Source organism: Capra hircus, chromosome 18 (genome assembly GCF_001704415.2).
Source record: "Capra hircus breed San Clemente chromosome 18, ASM170441v1, whole genome shotgun sequence".
NCBI classification, from domain to species: domain Eukaryota; kingdom Metazoa; phylum Chordata; class Mammalia; order Artiodactyla; family Bovidae; genus Capra; species Capra hircus.
Window position 1 is genome coordinate 44,137,879 of NC_030825.1, and position 22,806 is coordinate 44,160,684.

Here is a 22,806-nt window from a genome sequence, read left to right on the forward strand (position 1 = left end):
TGTCTGGAGTAATCTTTTAGTGTCACTGGAAGCCAGAGTTTGGGTTGTGATACATAACGTTTAGGTAAAGAATATCATGGTGAAATTTATCATAGAGTATCATTTTCATTTTCTTAAGTATCTAGGGTTGTGAAAAGAGAATTCCAGGAAATAATAGGTCGGTAGTTATACAGAAGCATTGTACATATCCAAGCCTACTGGATTTGTATGAAGGATAAGTGGAGCCTTTATGGAAGTATTATTTTTATCCTAAGCTGGCAGCCATTACTTGTTGTTTCCTTTTCCCGTTGACAACAAATTGTGCAAATCTGAATGCACTCATCCATCTCAGTATCACTCAAGTAGGAATAACCAGACAGTACATACTTTCCTACTTGATGCAGTATGGAATACATTGTACCCTCATGAAGTGTACTTGCCAAAATAAATGAACTTGACTCTGATAATTAACTTCTAGATCTAGTTAAAAGTTTATCAAAAATATGAGAATAGAGAATTATGTTAAATGGCACCACAAGGAGACAATCAACCAAATCCAGAAGGTGGGAATAGTTATAGGACAAATGATAACATTTTCTTCAACAAGTAAATGCCCCTAAAAAGTCGGGAGTGGGGAGTAATTCTGTTGATTGAAAGATAATTTAAAACAGACATTACTGAAATGCGGTGTGAAAGCTTTGGATCCTGATTCAAAGAAACTACCTGAAAAAAGCTATTGTAACAAATATAGACACTAGAATATGAACTAGGTGTTAGGTGATGTTAAAGGATTATTGTTAATTTTATGGGTACAATCATTTTAATGTGGCCATATTTGATTTTAAAAATCATGTTAGACATATGTAATGAGATATGGTGATAGGTTAAGAGTGTGATCATTGGTTCATAAAACTACTGAGTTCCAAGTTTATGGATATACTTTTATTTCTTATTTGTAAAAACTAGAAAAGTATGAGTACTACAACACCTCTGAAGATCTCTTATAGTTTTAGTGATTGCAAAATTTTTTGCTGTCTCTTATAATTGAAGAGATTGAAGGACTTTAAGGTTTTGTTTAAATTAAAATGAAATTTATGCAATTTTAGGTACTCTAATAATATATTTATGACAGTTTTGGCCTCATAAATTCAAAATTGATCAGAGCTGTTCACTTTATTTTAGGGAAATAAAATATTTCTAAATATATGAAGGCATAGCTTTCTTGTATCTTCTTCTTTAACAAAGATTTAGCTGAATTAAAATTAAGAACTAATTTTGTATATGTGCTGTTTTATCCAGTGATTCTACCAATCAACAGTCCATGTGTAAAATGGGAAAGTACACAATTGGCCTGAAACCAGAAACTGCCTACAATTTAATACATACGATTCTGTTTGGATTCTTGGCATTGAGTACAATGAGGTATTTTTGTCTTATCTATTTTTTTTTTTTTATGACCACTCTTTACCTGACATAGTTTAGCAATGTAATTTGGAAACTGACAGTCATCTTCTTAAATGATTATGGTTACCATAAAAATATCCTTATTTACTGTCTTCTCCCAGTACAAAATACCATTTATAAACCAGTTCTAATTACCAAGTGTTCCTCTATTTTTACTATATGATTGTTCTCAAAAAGCAATGGAATTAATAACTAACACCTTGGCAGTTGGTTTCTGCATAGTTTTAGTCAGTTCTGTGATCACAAGTAATATAGCTGCCTTTACAGCTGTCTCGGGCTTCTATACGGTTAGCACTGTTGACCTTTGCCTGCCTGTGTCCTTACAGAATGAAGTACCTCTGGACATCCCATATGTGTGTATTTGCGTCATTTGGCTTATGCAGCCCTGAAATATGGGAGTTACTTCTGAAGTTGATCCATCTTTATAACCCAAAGAGGGTCAGTGCTATTTCTTTTTTCATTTCATTTTTATGACTTTCAGTATTTCTTTCATTATCAATTTGTTTTCCCAAGAGTTGTCTAAGTATCAGTTTGATAAACTGGATTCTAAACTTTAAAACTAAAATAATTGATATATTATGATTTTTTTAATTTATTTATTTTAATTGGAGGATAATCACTTTACAGTATTGTGATGGCCACTGCTATACATCAACATGAATTGGACACAGGTATACATGTGTCCCCTCCTTCCTGAATCCCCCCTCCCATCTCCCCCCTCCATCCCATCCCTCCAGGTTGTCACAGAGGACCAGCTTTGGGTTCCCTGCATTATAAGGAATTATGTTAAAATAATTTTGTGCTTAATTTTAGTTTTATTTTCTAATTTTTTTTCATAGTTAGATATATTCATAATACAGAATTTGGAAATACTGAAAAGCACAAAAGGGAATATTAAAAATAACCAGTAATCCCATTATCTAGAGTTATCACTATTATTATTGTTAATTACTATAATATATAATATGTACATAATTACTAATAAGAATATGGTAATGATTAATAGCCCATAAGTGCAGTTCTGAGTTGTTCTGCCCTGTAAATTCACTAGGTGGCAATATGGTGGAAGCTACAAATACTTTACATATGATTGACTCAGTTTTTTTCACCTATTGGAGATTCATGCCCTGTTAGATTATATATATATATTTTAAAATAGTATATTTACAAAGCAAAAAATAAAGTAAAACTATTCCAAATACTTGTAATCTAAATAATGTCTTTCTTATATAGATATGTATAATGCGATATTCAATACCGATATTAATACTGCTGTATCTGTGCTATAAGGTAAGACTGATTGTCCTCATTCTTGTCTTTATTTAGCAGAATAATTGCTTTGACTCAGTGTACTTCAGTGTCATTGGCGAGGAGAGTGGTTTGCAGAGCTTACGCATATCTGCTTAGTTTTTATGGCAATTGACATTGGTAGGAAAAGTAATCTACTTCCCAAAAAGGGGTTTAACAGATAAAAACATTATAGCAAAAAAATACTATAGTTTAATTATTCTAATTAATTTTGGTTCTGACTTACTATTCAGCTGATACAAGCTCTGAAAATAAAGATGTTTTCAGACCCATTTTGAGAAAAATTAGTTTTCCCCATTACCTGCTTTTGTAGAGTAAGATCTTAAAATGCATCTTACTTTAGCCTACACATTTTATTAGATGCTTAAAATCATCTGTGTAAGAACACTGAGCACGTATAAATACAGTCTAAGATTAGCTTTGTGATCTGTCCTTCAATTCTAGCAGGAAGTAAAGAAATTCTTCATATTCTCAGTTGACTGATTTCTGAAACAGCATTAACTGTGTTTCAGTTCTGAGACTCCTCCATAAAAGACCATGAGTCTGTGTTTTCACACCTTTGAAATTTAGAGGCTTGAATTGTTACCTCGGTAAGGGAACTTGGATGGTTTTATCCAATTGAGCTCTTACCCTCTCTTAAAGGAAAAAAAAACATATATATTTTAACTTTAGGGTTTTTTTTTTTTTCAGACTTTAGAACAGTAGATTTCAAACTCTCCTGTGTATAGCTTCTGATTTAGGAGGGTAGCTAAAGAAGGTGGCAGGAGGTGGGGAGACTGTCCCACAGAAAAGATCAGCTTTGGCAGCTCAGCTTCTGGGTTTATTTGCTTGTATTTTCATTTAAGATTTTTTTGAAGCAAAGGTTTTAGGCTAAGAAAAGTGTCTGATAATCACTGTATTGGACAGTTCTGTTGTAACTATTTCAAAAAATTATGTTCTGTCATATTCCTGTCTACCAAAACATTTGCTATTATAGGCAGACCACTGTGCCAATTCCCAGATACTGGCAAACATAGAACTAATCATTTCTGCCACCATGCCTCTGGGAATTTTATTGCTCTACTGTAAGTAAATGAAACTTCTTAAAAACATCTGGAAAGCAACAACTAAGGATTAAGCAGCATATAAGTGTGATGATGAAGGAGGTAACTTTATCTTTACACATTGATTCTCAGGCATAGAGCACAGGAAAGATTCAGCTCACCTTCATTCTTGACTCGCCACTAAAGACACACACCCCAACAGTCTTTTCTCCCACTGTTCTGTGTGGGGCTGAGTTCCTTGATGTCTCAGATATTTATTTGAAAATTTGATTTTCTTAAAAAGCTACTTGAGGACTAAAGTCTCTTGTTCTGGACAAAATTGAGGAAGGACATAATAGAAGAAATAAACAGGCAGCATCAGCATCACGTGGGAACCTGTTAGAATTGCGGAAATTTGGGTCCTACTCTAGACCTACCGCATCAGGAGCCCTGGGAGTGGGGTCCAGGGATCCAGGTTTAACCAGCCCTCCAGGTGGCGCTACTGCACCCTCACGCTTGAGAAAACCCCTCCGTAGGACGGCTTCTCTGCGGCAGCACTGTGGGCACTTTGTCCGGATAATTCTTTGACTTAAGGGCTGTCCTGAGCATTCTAGGACACTTGGCAGCATCCCTACCTTCTACCCACTGCATGCTAATAGCACCAACCTCCAGGTGTGACTGTCAAAATTAAAAACATTTGTAGACGCTGCAAAACGTGCCCTTAGCGATATGGCAGAATCCCCTGACACCACCCCTCTTGACAACCATTGCCGGAAAAGAACCAATGATAGCACTGAAAAGGCAATCATTTCCTCAGGAAATCTTTGTAGATATATCCTGAGTAAGACAGTTAGTGGGCTTCCCAGGTGGCGCAGTGGTAAAGACTCCGGCTGCTAATGCAGGAGACGCAAGAGGCATGGGTACAATCCCCGGTTCAGGAAGATCCCCTGGAGAAGGAAGTGGCAACCCACTCCAGTATTCTTGCCCAGAAAATCCCATGGACAGAGGAGTCTGGTGGGCTGCAGCCCGGGGGGTTGCAAAGAGTCGGACAAGACTGAATGTGTTTGTGTGTGTGTGTGTATGTGTGAGCTCGCGCGCACGCACACAGACACACACACACACACGACAGATAGTAGTAATTCTGAAGAATCCTTTCAAAGACAGGTGGCCAAGCCTCTCTCAGTATTGGACTTCAGGAGAAATCCTGATGCATCCAGCTTTCACTGTATAAAATAGTTTAATTTACATAGTTCAGCTTCTCAGAACTTGTAAAATACAAAATCACAAAGACAATAAAGATTTTATGTACATTAGCAGTTGCCCTGAAACTGAATGTTTTCCAACTATTGAACAGATTTATCTGTAAGAAATAGGAACTAATATTTCAAAGTCTGATTTAAGTTTATTTACATAGCACTTTTAATGAGGATTTCAAATTTTCTTATTAATAATACCTATTTTGCTCTATGTCTGCTTAGGATAATACTCTTTTAAAGGCAAAAATATGTGCTAGTCTCCACTCAAAAATCGAGTTTAATAAAATCATCGCCCTCATGTTAATTCACTTATTTGGATATCTGAAGTCTCATATAAACTACTGCTGATCATTTACCCAACAGCATTTAGTTAATTAGGCATTTTTTCACACAGCATTTAAGACATTTACTGTAAGACTGTGTTATTAGATTATAACATTTTCAGAATTAACAACAGCAACTTTCAAACTAGAAAAATATCTGATAATCATTGAATTCACAGGTTTCAAAATGTTTTATACCAAAATAATTAAAATATCATTTAAAAGTTAGTATTCTATTATTATCAAAATTAATAGGGACAATGGGTAATTGAAATTTTACAAGCGTTATCATTTAATCCGTAATTTTTATTACATTTCTTCTGAAACCTAGGATTAGTAGTGCAGACACCTGATTTTCCATCACCAACAATTTTCCTGATTTACCCACCCTAGAGACCAGGTATGAATGAGCAGTAAAAATGGCCAAAGATGAGATGATAAGAAGATAAGAAAGTGATGGGGATTAAAAAAACAGCCACAGACCAGTCAGGTGCCACTCTGTTTCTAGTTAATGGTTCTTAAATAGAAAATTTCTATTTACAACATTAATGAAGTATAGATACATTATTATTGGGTTTCTGTTTCAATATAGGTCATGAATTCTGTGGTTCACCCTAACATGTATTTAGATGATCAATTCTTTTTAGGCAACTGCCATTTGATAAAACAACATTTAATTAATTGTTGAATTAAACAGACAAGTTATAAAAGCAGTGGATTCAGCATGTATTTTTGCATTATATTTTCATAGCTTAAATAACTCAAGTAGGAGGACCAGTGGCATAAAGATAATACTCACATGTACTAGGTTTTCCTGGACCACCCTTCTTTCAAATATTCTTCCCTCCCTTTGTACCTGTAATTATATTAATGTTCATCAAACCATTTGTCCAGATTTCTAGTACAAACAATATACTCACCATAGCACAGAATGAAGAGTTTCCAGTTATGACTCTGCCAGTCTGATCTGAGCAAGTCAGGTTATCTATCTCTCTGAGCCAAGGTCTCTAAACTAGAAAAATGAAGAACAGATATTCATGGTAATGATGCCTTCTGCGTCATCTTTCTCCCTGAGGAGTTGTGAGGATACAATGAGATTCTGCATTCCAAAGGGTACATTCTGCATTTAAAGATAAATACAGGAAGTTAGTTAGTCACATTTTTCTCATATCCTGTGAACTTTCTCATGGTTGCCACTCCTATCATATCCAAATTAATGTTTTACTAGATATTGACACACATACAACAGCATTTTTGCTAGTGTAAAATAAAAGTTCAGTTTCTAAAGTTGGCAACACCAGTACTTCTAATTAGCTGCAGCTCAAAATGATTTGGGGAACTTTTCTCAGACTTTATCTCACTTTACACTTAGAAGGGTTGACCTCAGAGGTGAAGGAGTTCTGCTCTTCCAGTTACTGGGTTTACTTAGTTCACAAGTTATATGCAGTTTCTCCTTTTTCACTTTAATTTTAGTGGTAGCTGTGGGCCTGGGGGTGGATTTTGTTTTTGTTTAGTTTTGTTTTTAATTTCAGTTCTGGCCAGGAATGATGGATGAACTCTCCGAGTTGAGAGAATTCTATGATCCAGATACAGTGGAGCTGATGAACTGGATTAAGTAAGAGGATTTTTTTTTTTAACCTTTGAAAATTAAAGTGCTTCTTTAAGAGTCACTGTAGGCCTCATTTGGTTTTTGGTCTTTTGGGTTTTGTTTTTTTTTTTCTGAATCTAATTATGAAGATACATTCATTCTCAAGTTTTTTCTTTAAAACTCTATACTTGAAATTAATTTCTTCCCATTCAAGAAATGTTCTCTCTAACCACAGTCCCGTGAAGAAGGGAAAGTAGCGGTATGGAGAGGGAAACAGAATCAGAGGATGTATCAGATCAGTGACAGCAGTGGAAATCAAGTTTTATGTTCTCTGCCAGTTTTATCTTTCGCATTTCTTCCACTTTAATAGCATTCAAATGTTCTATTAATACTGACATATAAAGTATTCTTTCCTTGTTAATCATTTAAAAATCATACGGTTAAAAAAAAATACAGTGAATTACTAGCTCAGTGCAGACTTTCTTTGAACTGATCATATAGACCAAGATTAGGCCTAGAGAAAATTTAAAATACGAAAGCTAGAGCTTTTCCTTCCTCGAACATCACAGTGCTTTCATGTTATATTGGTTTTTCTTTTTGCCTGCACGGTTACTTCACCTCAGCATTCAGCAGCAGAATGAGATTCATGTTTTTCAAAGTTCCGTTAATGAATCCCACCTCCTTTTTGGCAAAAATTAGCTCTTTGACTCCAAGCAGCATTCCTGTGCCCTGTAATGTTGTCTTTCCCTATTTTATAGCTAAGCAGCAGCAGTGTAATTATTTACACATAAATAGATGCTGCAAACCTTATGTGACATATTCTGAAAGCATCTCTGTGTTGTCTCCATCACTTAGAATTTTAGTAGCCATATTGGCACTTGCTCGTGACTGATGTTTACTAACCAGTACAGTTTAGCACGGCTTGTGTATTAGGCAATGGTAAATGTTTGATAGCTTGGGCCTCTTGAGTACAATACTTGGATTTTATAGAGATCTGTATCTAAAATATATATGTGGCTTTGGTCCCAGTGTTGGACTGGATTTGACTAGATGCAATGAGTATAATTTTTCATATATTTCCAGTGCTGAGAGTGTGAAGGAGTGCTTTATCTTTATTTATTTATTTAACTTTCAATCATGGCAGACAATTGTAGAGTAGATAATTCCCTCCATATGTATTGTGTAAGAGGAAAAAGGCTTATTCATATAAAGGAAAGCTAATTACTTTGGCATTAGCTATAGTCAGCTGGAAATTAATGGCATGCGCGTCTGAAGGTGAGGCTCTTGTTTTCTGTTTTTCAAATTGCACCGTTGGTAGGAGTGGTGTAGGGCGCCCACGCTGGCGCAGTCCCGGAGGTGGCACACCTTCTGGGTCTACTCGGATTGGCATTATAAACATCCCACCGCCACTTCCCAGTCTTTTAGGAATTAATTGTAGTGTCATTAAGATTGTATTCTAGTGGAGTTATCTTTGGCTGTGTCAGACTGGATATACTTATTGCAGTGCCTTTATTTTCATGCTTTTGCTCACAGAGGTTATTTAAAATAACATTTCTGGTTCTGAAAAATTATGGATGAGAGTCTATTCCATGTGTAAAGAAGATAATCTTTTAGTCTTCATTTGGGAAAGTGGGCTTTGTTCTTACATTCTCCTTCTACTAACAGTTCTTCTCCCTGTATGTAGACTTATTCTTTTCACTTTTTACAAATCTCAGCAACTGAAGGATTTGTATTGTTCCCCTAAAAATGGTTCCATTGTGATCTAATCTTGCCTGTTTTCCCTTCAAAGTCTTCAAATCTAAATTATTGTTTTTGCAAAAATAGCTGCTAGGCATGTTTGTGAAATAAGCTTAAGTGATGATGAATGTATGTCAAAATAGGGTCTGTTTAGACACAAAATGCATTTGTTTAAATCAACATTTAAATCAGCTCTGGTCTAGGCTTCATTTCCAAACACAAGTAAATGTACTTCACTATTCATTTAACCTGTCCTGATTTCTTCTGCTTTTAAATATAAAATATGACCTTCTACTTTGACTCTACTACCTTGACTAATCACACAGTGTTCGTGACATGAGTAGGTCTGAGCTGTGCTGGAGGAAAGGCTGGTGGGCTAAGGATTCGTGGAGTGTATCTGAAAGCCTGTTTGGAATTGTCTGAAGGCAGCAAGGTGGGCCTCTGGTCCCACCCAGCACTGTTACTGAGAGATGCCTCCTCTCCGTCCTGTCTGCTTCTCTTCTCAGGTAGCCAGAGTGATATGCTCACATCTATCCTTTGTCAGGGTGCACATGACCACATCTTTTGGGGTCAGCACAGGATGGCTGCCCGGCCTCTAAAATGAGTCAAACAAGAAACGGTGACCTGAAGAAACTCGGGAAGACAGATGACTCTCTATTTCAGCAGGGGCAACCCTTGTGCTAAGTGTTCAGAAGGAGCTACCACCGTCTCCTAGTCCGCCTCATGTACTTGATGCTAGGGCTCGATGCTTGAAGATTAAATTCTTCTTTAACCAGTGAGGACCTTTTGTTGCAGTCTGGCCCCCAGCGTCTTCCCGGTGAGAACTAGGACGTCATCTCTCCACGCCTTCCGCAGCCCCATCTGTGTGTTCACGGGGCTGGTTGCCTACCTTGCATGTTATACTGAGCTGCCACATGCCCTATTTTCCAGTAGATTTAAGTGTGTGTGTTCACATTAACCCCTTTTTGCTAATGATGTTTTTCCTGAATACGAAAACTAAAAACCTGCCTTTTCTGTTTTACTTTCTGGTACCTCTTTCAGCAGAACCCAGGTGGAGCTTTTATAGGTTTTATGTGTGACTAGAAAGCACATTCACCTCAAGGCCAAATCTCACAGCAGTTGGTAATTCATACCTTGTTCGTTTGCAACCTTAGAATGTTTCATTTTTGGCTCCTGAAACATTTCTTGGACATTATGCAATTCAGATAGACTGACTGTTTTGAGGTGTGACATTTTACCTACTATAGGAGATTTTCACTAGAAATAGTTTCTTGCCATTGATGAAGCCTACATGTGCAATATTTTCTCAATGGGCCTGAAAAAATGGACCAGACTTCCTTCACACTTAATCAAAGCAGAAAGAATTACAGTATATTTTAAATATGATGTAGGTTAAGTTCAGACCTTAAATGCCAGTAAGCCTCTTTTATATTTAATGAATCATTTTGTGGCATTTGCATAATTCTATAAATTTTTGAAGTGTAGATAAAGCAAATGTTCAAACGTTATATTATCATGCTCAGTTTACCTATTAGTTCAACAGTAATTAACTTGTTGAAGCTTAGAGCTTCAAAAATAAATGAGATTATTTGTTCAAAAATGCCATCAAGTCTTCCTAGAATGACATTTACATTATATAATGTAAATCCATTTGACCTGTGAGTCCTTGTCATTATTTAGTGACATTTCTTACAGAATAAATTGTTTGCAGGTTGGGCAGCCTGCTATGGAGCTTGGCAGAGAGCTATAAAAACAAATTATTCTTTCATTTTATACATCATTTGTTCAAACATTGGTAAAAATTGCTTTGTTTTTCTATAATAGAGAAGTGTCATTCAATGGTTAAAAGCACATTAGCTATTTTAGACACAGACCACAGACTGTGTCAGCAGAAGTGTCCGTGAAGGAAGAATACCCATCGTTCCATCTGTCATGCTGCATATTTTAAGTCGAGACAAAGAACCCCTGCTCCCTTTGCCCACTGAGCTTACCAAGGAAAACATAAAATACTGCAAACCTAGGTTTTTAAAGTTTAGAAAACGTGTGATTTTTTTTTTTTCATTTTGTTTCCCTTTCCTTGTTTTACTTTTGCATTTGCTTTATGGGTAAAATTAAATATTTAAGGGAGCAGTTAATGTCCCAGATTTACCACAGGGCTAGCACATAAAACCAAGTCAAACAACCCCATGAATAAACAGCATCTTTATATGCTTGGAAGTCAGTCGTTTTCAAAGAAATTATTATATCTGAATCCATTTCATAGGCATTAGGGGTGCTTGTATTTTGCTGAAAATGAAACCAAGAACCTTTAGTGAAAGACTCTTAAGAATCCGGAGGATGGTAGCACCGGCAGTTGAGACGGATTACATTTCTTTTAAACTTTCTGACTCTCTACTAATGAGGCCAAACATGAAAATCTTGTCGCAATCGAATGAGCCTCACCTCCTCTAAGCGGTCATGTGGCGTGACCTGCTCTCCTGGTGAGGCTGCTGTTGCCTTGGGGACCGTAGCCAGCGGGGTGGCAGGGGCAGCAGGTGCTGTCAGAGGGGAGAGGCATGTTTACCACGATCCTGCCGCGTCTGAGGTGTTCTGTTGCCAGCACAGCTGCAGGCCCACAAAAGGCAGGCATCAGTATGTGGTGGGCTAGTTGTGGGTTTGTTTTGAAGTGTTTGCCTATGGTGGGAGCTGAGTCTGTCAACCAGTAAGCTTCTTGAAGACAGGGTATCATACCAGCCCAGCACGTAGTAGGCTCTCAGTAATGTTTTGGCTGAAGCAAGTAGAACTTTATAACTCTGAAGCAAGTAGAATCTTGTAAGTCCCCAGCAAGCAGTTTAGGATTGTTGACATTTTAAACCTTTGTGAACTATATAACTCATTGAAGTATTCTGATGATAGCCCAGGAAGGGGAAAGAAGCCTTGTTCGTTAGCCATGAATAGATAACAGGCCAGTCAGCCGTCTTGGCCAACATTACCAGCAGCTCTGTGCATCTCCCTGATGTTGAATTCTGTTGCATATTCAAAATGATGATCCTCGGACAGCCTAAAGGTTTGAGTGGATACTGTCAGCACAGCTGCTGCGTTTCAGTAAGAACATACAGACCAGGATGGTTCTGTCTCTGTGAGTTCTTACCTTGACCTCGTGCTTTGCTAAACACGGAGACCAGACACATCTTCTCCCTGCATTCTAAACCTCTTTGGTTCAGAGGACCCAAAGAGGGCTTTTTTGTACAATTTATTGCAGTAGGACGGTTTGTGCCAGTTAAGAATATACAGAAGGAAAGAAGACAGATTTGGAAAAATGATGACATTTTCTTTCATCTTATTTGTTCATATCTATTCTCTTTAGCAATTATGATCCACTGTAAATGAGAGCAGCACAGTATATATGGCACAGACTGAGCATTTAGTAAGTATTCATTGAATTAAGCTGAATTTTTAGAAAATCTTTCACTAAGGAACTCTGTGCACCTTTACCCTTTTTCATTTAAACCCTCCTATTTCCTTGATCGTGTGGGACACATGTCAAGAATTTCTTATAAATTGCTGGTTCAGGGCGGGGGGCAGAGCAGACATGTATTTATGCCTGTGTTCTGGATCTGGTTGTCAGAATGATGATTTCCTGTGAAGCACAGCCAGGTTCATGTGAAAGTTTTTCCCTTGTAATCCGTTCTGGCGTCCGACAGGAAAAAGGGAGGGGTACAGCCTGTGTTATTCCCTGTGTGTGCTCACTGTAATTCTATCACTTTAAGAAAGGTTATTGGAATTCAAGTGAAGGAGATGTCATTGTTAGAAAATGTTGCACTTTTGTAAAGTATATTATTTGTCAATGTTTCGGCTTGAGCTGTAGAATGCCTTGCTTGTAGACATCCTAAGGCCTTTGTTGGGTGGCATTTGTGCTGCAGTCTTAGCGTAAAAATGTAATAAGTAGAACATCCGCATGGAATATATGAATATGATGAGGCTTCTCTTAGAATGAACATTAGAGCAAGTTTCATGCCCTGATGTCCAAAACATTGAGAATGGTATACTCTGGCTTTTTCTGCAACGTTCCCTGGTGGCTCAGAGGTTAAAGCGTCTGCCTGCAATGTGGGAGACTTGGGTTTGATCCCTGGGTCGGGAAGATGCCCTGGAGAAGGAAATGGCAACCCACTCCAGTATTCTTGCCTGGAGAATCCCATAGACAGAACAGCCTGGTGGGCTACCGTCCACGGGGTCACAAAGAGTCGGACACGACTGAGTGACTTCCCTTTCACTTTCATGTTGAGTTTTAATGATTTCAGTTAGCCTCCTTCTCAAACAGACTATGTCCATTTTAACTCAGCCTAGCAGCCGTCAACTCCTTGTTTTTAACACAAGAAGGGTGAATGTATCTCACACTATTCAAGTGGACCTTTACTGGAAACTCTGCATTAAGGAGAGTCCATAGAACAACTGTTATGTTCTTCATCATAAAATGACACCTCATTGATTTGATGGTAGCTCCCAGGTTTTAAAAAATAGAAGGGAATTGAATCAGTGACTAAGATTATTTTTTTCCAGGGGGAAAAGGAAAACATGCTTTCACAGTATCACAGTAATCAGGAAGTCTTCCCTTAGCCCTCCGTCAGCTGTCCCTCACACCCTGTGGGGAGGCAGAGAATCACAGCTTGGTGATAACTGGAAAGTGAGACCATAATTTAGTATCAGAATGTCCTGTACTTCTTAAGATGCATGCAGTCTTTCATAATCAGGACGAAAGGAGAGAAATACATAAAATACTTCTGCCCCGCATCAAAAATGTTGTATAGCTTCATACTGAGTAATAAGATACCTGCTAGTTCAGAATCTTCTTTCCGTGTTCTTTTGTTTTTAGCAATTATTTTTTTCTGAAAAGTAATTTATAGTAGTATCTGTGATCCTTTTTTCTGGTTTTAACCAAAAACCCTTGGAATCAACTCATGGCCGCTGCAGTTTCTAGCATAATTTGTTTTAGTCTAGGCAGCCCATTTAATTAAGTTTAATACAAAAGGCACTGGCGGTCTTCTAAGGCCTCTTGTTAGAAGCTGTCCCTTTGGAACAGGAGGAGAGGGTTGTGGGATTGAGCCTAGAAGACTCAGGAGGTACCCACATCCAAAGACAATTCATTGTAAGAGTAAACCCATCAAAACAGTAAATCAGAAACTTCCCAGTCATTGTCAAAATCAGATAGGAAAAATTTCATAGAACAGCTTGAGTGCAGATCAGAATCACAGCAGCCTCTTGTTTTTCCCAACTCATACATAGCCTTTCTTAACACAGCCGGGTCATCCTGAGTGTGTGGCATTGTCTTCGTGGAAGTCTTAGCAGTGAGGTTAATTCAGACTCTTAAAATCTTTTAGCGCTAACACTCCAGGGAAGGCTGTGTTTGCTGGAAGCATGCAGCTGCTGGCGGGCGTCAAGCTGTGCACGGGACGGACCTTAACCAACCACCCGCACTACGAAGACAACAGCCTCAGAGAGCGGACGAAAGCGGTGAGGGCCTCACCTGGCTCCTCGTGGGGCAGCCGTGGGCTGGCTTGTGTTTGGTAAAGCCAGGGCTCCAGCTGCTTGTCTTGTGGGTCCTGAGGGGAAGGCACAACTGAAGTGCCTGGCAGGACTCACATCTCCGGAGCCTAGACCTTGACCTGCCCCGTCCATTAAAGGCGTGCCATTTAGGCCTTATGTTCCCCTCGGGTTAGAAGAGTACCCGAGGAGAAGTGCGCCTTGAGATGTTTAGGACAGAGTGTTTGAGGATGGAGCCCTCGGAGCCTGGAACTGGAGCGAGGAGAGAAAGGGGGAGAGCTGTGCTGAGAGCTGCGCTGGTCACCGTGTTTATGGGCCATTTCGAGTGAGTGAGTGAGTGTGTGTGTGTATGTGTGTAGGGGGGCAACACACAGTTAAGAAGTTCAGAACATGCAAAAGAGAACATAGAGAAAAGTCCCCATCCCAACCCTGTCTTTCAACTAGCGGTTCCTCTCCCAGAAGGCAAATAGCATTACCAGCAATTTTATGTATGTACAAATGTATGTGTATGTATATACACATGTAAATTCATATTCTTTTCCCTCTTTTTTTTTAAACAAAAGAACCTACTACATCTTCCTTTTTTTGAGCACATTTGGAGATTGTTCCATATTGGTTTATCAACAGCTTCCTTGCAATTGTTAAAGCTGCCTAATATTTTGTTATGTGGAAATAGCAAATTTTACTTAACCATTTAGGTTGTTTTCCTGTCTTCTGCAATTCCACGAACAGTGTTTCAAATAACATACTTGTATAGGGCTCACTCTGCACAGATACAAAATGTACATCAGATTCTTAGAAGTGAAGTTGCTGGGTCACAGGGTATGGGCATTTTTATTGAGATAGAATTACTAAGTCTGTATGAATTACACCAACTTTACATTCTGGTCAGTGCTACAGAAGGGTACCTGTCTTGGTCCTTACCAGCAGGGGTTCCAGACTTTTCAGTGTTTCTTGTCAGTCACTTCATAATCTTGGTGGCCAAAAGTCTGTTGAAAAGTCTTTTGGGGGGATGAGATTTCTTAATAACTAGGCTAAAAGCCAGAGAAGGCAATGGCCACCCACTCCAGTACTCTTGCCTGGAAAATCCCATGGATGGAGGAGCCTGGTGGGCTGTAGTCCATGGGGTCACTAAGAGTCAGACACGACTGAGCAACTTCACTTTCACTTTTCACTTTCATGCATTGGAGAAGGAAATGGCAACCCACTCCAGTATTCTTGCCTGGAGAATCCCAGGGACTGGGGACCCTGGTGGGCTGCCATCTATGGGGTCGCACAGAGTTGGACACGACTGAAGCGACTTAGCAGCAGCAGCCTAAAAGCAAATGATTTTTACTAACCCCTCCATTTTAAAGAGAATTGTCTGATTCCAGCTAAAATGGGGATTTTCCAACTGGCCCAAATGTTCCAGATAGCCCCCGGTTAGCTTGAGGAAGAGGGGAAGCTGCCTGGCTCACCAGACTCCAAAATTCAGCCAGGGGGTGGCCACCGCTTTGACTCGAGAGATGGGAGTGCTGTGTTTCATCCTCTCCAAGATCCAGTCCCTACCTCAGTGCTGTTTTATGCCCTAAAAATTGATGTCCTGAAGGTCCCAGTGCCCCTCCTCAGTCATGACCTTCAAATCCTTGAAATGCCTTACTCTGAGGCTGGTGCTGGACTGTAGGTAGGATTAACCGAACAGTGTTAGCAGTATAAACAGATACCCTCTGCCATTTCAGCATCCGTCCGGACACGCTGACCGAGGTTGTCAGAACCCAGTCTCTTAATTCCAAGACGTATGAGAATCAGCGGGCGGCACAGGAAGCAGCACCGCTTTTCATTACCACCCCTCCCCATGCACACCCCATCCAGCCTCCCCCCGCCCCCACCCCGCCAAGTCCTGGGAGGCAGGACTTCAGGTGTGTGCAGCTGGCGGTGACTGGGAAGACACCTCCTATTGATGCCCCTGAGCTCTGCACGTTGCTCTCCCTCCAGGAAAGACGAGAGAGAAAGTGTAGGGTCTGCCGGTCAAGCCGAGTGCAGCAGAGCAGCAGTAGAGGATGGCTGCTGCCCCTGCCCGTGTCCAGGGGCCCCGTGAGGGTCCTGTTCCCCAACTTCCATCATCAGAGGCTGGGTCTCCTTACACGCATCTGTGCCTCCAAAGTCCCCTCCACTCCTCTTAGTCTGAAGGTCCCCTTTTCAAAGGGAAAGGTCATGTCTTATTTACTAGGGAATGGCAACCCACTCCAGTATTCTTGCCTGGAGAATTCCATGGACAGAGGAGTCTGGTGGGCTATAGTCCACAGGGTCGCAAAGAGTCAGACAGGACTGAGCAACTTTCACTTTGCCTCATTCTTTACCTTGGTGCAGCATTCTTAGAATCAACGTCTACTAATGAATATATTCATAACTCAAGGTAATACATTCTCAATCCAAATCTCTTTGGTGTCTAAATCCAAATATATTCAGCATAACTCACTCTCCCTCTTGCCAACAGTTTTCTTTTTTTGAAATATCCCACACACTCCAGGACTATAGGTGAATGAGATGACCTGCATGGGAAGAGATAAGGGAGCTGGGTGGCTGCAATTAGACTCACCCCTGGGGGAAGTTACATCGATAGATAGTCTTGACTTTCTATGTTAAGTGGTATTTTGCCTTATTCATTTTTTATCTCCTTTTGAAGGTTTATCAGATATATGCAAAGAGGGCCCCAGAGGAAGTGCATGCCCTGCTGAGGTCCTTTGGCACTGACTACGTGATCCTGGAAGACAGCATCTGCTACGAGCGCAGGCACCACCGGGGCTGCCGGCTGCGGGACCTGCTGGACGTCGCCAATGGACACGTAAGCATGCCAGCCAGCACACACGGGGCTTCTCCCGGGGAGGAGAGGGTCCAGGGTGAGTCCTGAGGAACATAACAGCCTTTAGACTGAGTGTCTGCAGAATTACATGATAGATCCAGCATTCATCTGCTGTGTTCTGCAGAATTCCTACCTTGGCATGTTAGATACTTACCACGGGAGCTGGGCAGCGGGAGAGATGGGAGTGGGGCTCTAGTCCCCAGCTTCACACCAAATAAAGCAACTTTGTCCTCACCTGGTCTGTGTCATGCTCTGCGTAGATTTTTTTTTTTTTTTTTCACAATTTTGCTTCAGAAGTGAAAAAAGAAACCTCAACCTTTTAAAACTGCTGCTCCAAACCATCATTTTGGCTCGTTCAAAATGACTGCAGTGCCCCATCCCCACATCGCTGCCACCCCTGTGCCCTCCCCCCACCCCCCCCCCCACCCATGATAGAATCTCATTTCTCTCCCTGCTCTCCCGTTGGGTGTCCCTTTTCATCCTCTAACACACTTCCACAGAGATGGCTTTCTATGGCCAAGCTTACACTCCAGAGCAGGAAAACAGATACTTCTCTTTTCTCCCTTCTAAGGGAAAATATTTTTGGAGCTATGCCAGATAGAGCAAACAGAAGATTTTCACCGTATAGAAGTGGTATTTGCTGTAATTATTGGGGCTGTGTTAAAAGCTGATAGATATTTCTAAAATTGGGGGAGGGGGGAGGATAAATCTAGCCTAACTCTGAAAAGAAAAAACTTAACTACAGAATTTGAGATTCTGAACACTTAACGATCTACTTTCTTAGCAAATTACAGTATTAACACTAGTCACCATGCTGTACATTTAGGTCACCAGAACTTACTCATCTTACAAAGGCAAGCTTATATCCTTTGACCGCAGATGTCCTGATCCACTTGATTGTGGTCGTAATTTCACCATGTTTATGTGTAACAAATCATCAATTATATGCCTTAGCTAAGTCACTTCAGTCGTGTCCGACTCTGTGCGACCCCATAGACGGCAGCCCACCTGGCTCCGCCATCCCTGGGAGTCTCCAGGCAAGAACACTGGAGTGGGTTGCCATTTCCTCCTCCAATGCATGAAAGTGAAAAGTGAAAGGGAAGTCGCTCAGTCGTGTCTGACTCTTAGCGACCTCATGGACTGCAGCCTACCAGGCTCCTCCATCCATGGGATTTTCTAGGCAAGAGTACGGGAGTTGGGTGCCATTGCCTTCTCCGATATGCCTTAAATATATACAATTTTATTTTTCAGTTATGCTTCAATAAAGCCGAGGGACGAAAAAAGAATATTTGATTTTTGCCCAAGGGAAAGAACTGTCTGTAACTATCTTGAATTCAGAGAAGGTACAGACCAAATACCTGCATTTAAATTTTGCTTCGTTCATAACTTTTGTAAGTGTTTCTAGCAAGGCCATCTAATGAGTTGAAAAGCTTTCTCTGGTCATAGGAATTCTTGTCTTATATTTGATTTTTGTGAGAGGAACAGTGTAGTGTGTTCCTCAGGACAAGGAGATCCAAGTTCTAGTTCTAGCTTTACCATTAAAGGTGAACACTGTTTGACACAGAACTCTCCTCTTCAGCCCTGGGTCATACTTCCCAAGGGAAAAAGGATGAGCCAGATATCTCCAAGCAGCAGGTGACGTTGACATCATTCCATTTAAGTTCACTAGCATATCATTCTTTAAGAAACTCAGTCCCTATTCCTACTTATGTTTGGCTTGTAAATATGATTTTTTTCCCAAATTGTATTTGGTTTTGTTTTGGCTTTAGATGATGGACGGCCCAGGAGAAAATGATCCTGATTTGAAACTTGCAGGCCACCCTCGCTTCTGTGAAGAGATTAAAAAAAACCTGCCCACCTACACGGCATACTTCACTAGAGTGTTCCAGAACAAAACATTCCACGTTTACAAGCTATCCAGAAACAAGTAACAGAGCTTTCTATTCAATCTCTATTTTTGATACATGAAACTCCATCATAATGAAACTCAGATGATGTTTCATATGTAATTAGGTAGCCCGAACCTTAAAGCTGTGATATGATTAAGTCTACAAATGTTTACACAAGCATTACCATCTTTGAAAGTATCTTATACAAGCTTCAGTCTTTGTCCTGTTCCATGAATGTTCTCTAGCCTAAACGTTTCCACTTTCTAAAAGTGATCTAGAAGTTTGTTGTTGGGGAGAACAGTACGTGTTCTCTAGGAAGCCTGAACAGCTGCAGGCGTGTGTGCATGCTAAGTCACTTCAGTCGTGTCTGACTCTTTGCGACCATGTGGACTGTAGCCCACCAGGCTCCTCGGTCCATGGGATTCTCCAGGCAAGAATACTGAAGTGGGTTGCCATGCCCTCCAGGGGATCTTCCTGACCTGCATCTCTTACGTCTCCTACATTGGCAGGTGGGTTCTTTACCACTAGCGCCACCTAGGGAGCCCGGAACAGTTGCATATCCTGTTGTAAATCCAGAGCCTGTTCAGGATTTGAAATACTTCTAATTTTTAATTGACTCACAATAGCTATAGCTGAATCGAATTGAGGAAATGCATAATTAAGTTATTTAATATTATTTTACCAGTGAAGACCAACTGGTGACTTTTTAAAAAAAGCTCTTTACTGTCCTGTTTCACCTAAAAATTTTATAATGTCTTCCATTTGTCATGCTTTTAGTATTTAAAGAAAGATCATGTTAGGTCTTAATGTATATCTGAATTTTTTGTCGTGCTCTGTCTGAAATGTAACGGGTAGCGCTTCAGCAGTGTGTGTCTGTGTGTGTATGTGTGTACACGAGCATGTGCATGCATCTCTTAAATGCTGGACACAGAAAAGGGTTACAAATTCCATACTGTCAGTCCTTAAAGCAGCAGCAATGTTACATAGCTGAGCCGAATTCGTTACTGTTTAGTGTTATCATTTTAACACCTGTTGATACTATTTAACCTATCCTGCAAGTAAGAAAATTTTTCTTTATTTCTTACTCATTCCAATTTACTGGGTTTGCAAGATTTTGTAAACTCTTTGTTTTTAGCCTTTGTATTTTTTACAGCCTAGAACCTTGCAAAGTCTTACTATTTTTTAATTGTTGTATCTTAACTAACTTACAACTATGATATTTTTGGCAGAAAGCATTTTCATACTAGGTTTGATTTGTGGTCTCCAATCTTACTGCAAGGGCCCCTGATAGGTTGTTCTTTTTCTTACTCAAAGGTAACCAAGTGCCTCTAAGTCATGCTTACTTGTAAACAACAATGAAGAGGATTATGTGTACCTTGTACCTGCTCAAAAGTTTTTTGATAATTGCTTTTATAATTAATTTCTAATGATAGGGACATGTAAAAAAGTTGCTGATAAAAGCATATTGTGTTTTCAACTAAATCAAGACGGCTAATGAAATTAACTTTCATCTCTCATGCCAGTTGGAAATGATTTAAATGTTCCTCCTCACAATGGTATTAAAGTAAATCACTGTAGGCATGAAGATGGATATATCATATGTCCAAATGATTTTATATTCACCTACTACTTATTAAGCAATATTCAGAAAGAAATTTTACACTGTCGTGTTGGATTCAAGGACACTTGGCCTTTATCACAACTTATTTAAATAAAAAATTGACAGTAGCTGGGTTATTAAATTATGCAACTGAAACTCCTGAATTATATCTTGTATCCCTTAATAGGGTTGGAGACCACTGCAGTTTAGGATAATACAATAATAAAACATTTTAATCAGTGCTAAAACTTTAATTCTGTAATGATGCACGCTTGTTGTAGCTGACAGCATGGGTCAGTCCACTCTTCAGTGAGTGCCTTACTCTAATTGAAACCAAGCACATGTAAGGTACAGTATGTTAGACTATCTAGTTACATTTTTAAAACCCCCTATTACCTTCTCAGAAATATTTTGATTTATTTTAAATATTTCTATATGTATTATTATAATCTACGCATTTGGGTATTTGGAGTTTCAATATACTAGAAACATGTACTTAAATTTTTATGCTTATCATCACTGCATTGATGGCACACAGTAATCTCTTTTTCATGGTTTAGGTGCCATCTGTTGCCAAAACACTTAGTGTTCAGTCTTCAGTGAAAAATATAAAGTGCCAAAAAATCTTGCAAGACAGAATCCATACATACACTCTTTCCAAAACACTGTGACCATGTATAGTTGACGTTTTATTTCCTGATGACCAAATCTCTCAATGAATCATGTTAAATATTTTTAGTGCTCCTCAGTTTTCTCTTTTATGACCTTCTCCTTGGAGTACACAGGAGGAAAGAGAGGAAAAGCGGCTGACTCCTGGCTCTGTTGAGCCAAAGCTAGTGACCTGTAGCCCAAGGTCCCTTCCGCAGGGATCTCAGTGGCTGTGCTAATATTTGATAATGACCTCAAATTATGGCTGTATTTTATGCATAGAAATGCCACTTGATTTTGCTTCAGAGTTAGCATTCAAAAGAAACCCTAAGTACAGTAAGTGCTCTTAATTATCCTTTACTTACACAACTCACCAGATCCCTTCATAGTTTCCATCGTCATGTACGCTGACTGCCACCCAGCACCACTGGGGGCTGCTCCGCGCTGCTCTGTTCTCACAGGCCTCAGCTCCCTCCTTGGAGTTCTCTGCTTGTCTGTGCATGCTCTACTTCCTGTTGTAAATACACGGTTCAACATAAATCCAGGACATTTCGATCTAAAACAAAAGGATTATTTCTGTGAAAGTTAGCTAGAATGCTTTGGTCATATTTGATAAACGTTGCCACTAGTAAAAACTGCTTTTAAATTAATTGTGTTTGGGAAAATTATAAAATATTGGGAGAACCTAAAATTCAAGAAAATTTATGAGCTTAGATTGCTTCACAGATTTATTTATTTTAGTCCTCATTTCACCTTTAAAAAAATCAAGACTGATCAGAAGATGTTAAAATGTACCCAAAGCATGTTATTGGTATGATTTATTCAAGAATAAAACCACAGTCATTGGACCCTTATGCAAAGGAAAGGTCTCAGCTTTACATCAAAAGATGAGCAAATGAATATACAAATTATATGCGTGAAGTTACGATTCCCCGCTTTGACCTACTTAACTTCATTAAATGACTAGGTGCTGATGCTGATCACAGTGACTGATCTGCTAGAGTTGAAAGGTTCCAGTCACTTTATTACAGACTTAAAAGTAGGAATTCATTTCAGATATAGCAGCCAGGACCGTAATTAGGTGTTATCTACGTCATTTGTTGTCCACTTAAAGGTGATTTTCTTGACCTCACTGAGATCAACTAGACAAATGTATTTATGTGAGTGTGTGTGTCTTTGTATGTGTCGGGTTGGTGCTGGTGATGGCAAGGGCATATGGAGATACCGCAGACCAGTGTTTCATCTGGCCTGCATCTTTAAAAGAACTAAAAATGGTTATTCTGATTCCACATGAACCTTGTAACAATTTTAGCTCGTCTTTGGCCAAAACTTACCTAAAGTAACACAGAAATATTCAGTTTTTAAATTTTCATTTAAACCTTAAAATTAACAGGAAGACAAAATGTTCTCAGATTATATAACTGGCCAGTATGCTCCCAAATGCTTTATATACAACAACCTTTTGGCATAAAAGAGAGAGCTTGTTTGTTGGGAAAAAGCTTTGAAAATGAGAGCGTGGCTTACTTTCTTGTGGCAATTCCTTTTCTGTGCTTAATATCCTATGGGTAAAATCTTACAAAGAGCTTTTATAATTTGTTGTACTGAACTGTATGAAGATTATGTACTGAAT

At 39.4% G+C, this 22,806-nt stretch overlaps 1 protein-coding gene across 1 annotated transcript in view; it reads left to right on the plus strand.

Annotated features, from left to right (window-relative positions):
* Positions 1–19,352, plus strand: part of DPY19L3 (dpy-19 like 3 (C. elegans)) — a 77,998-nt gene extending 58,646 nt beyond the window's left edge. Inside the window, exons 13-19 of the mRNA XM_018062257.1 lie at positions 1,279–1,401; positions 1,770–1,881; positions 2,677–2,733; positions 6,885–6,967; positions 14,035–14,167; positions 16,863–17,021; positions 18,809–19,352. Coding sequence (XP_017917746.1) covers positions 1,279–1,401; positions 1,770–1,881; positions 2,677–2,733; positions 6,885–6,967; positions 14,035–14,167; positions 16,863–17,021; positions 18,809–18,970 — 829 coding nt within the window. The 3' untranslated portion in view covers positions 18,971–19,352. The remainder of the gene's footprint in view (positions 1–1,278; positions 1,402–1,769; positions 1,882–2,676; positions 2,734–6,884; positions 6,968–14,034; positions 14,168–16,862; positions 17,022–18,808) is intronic.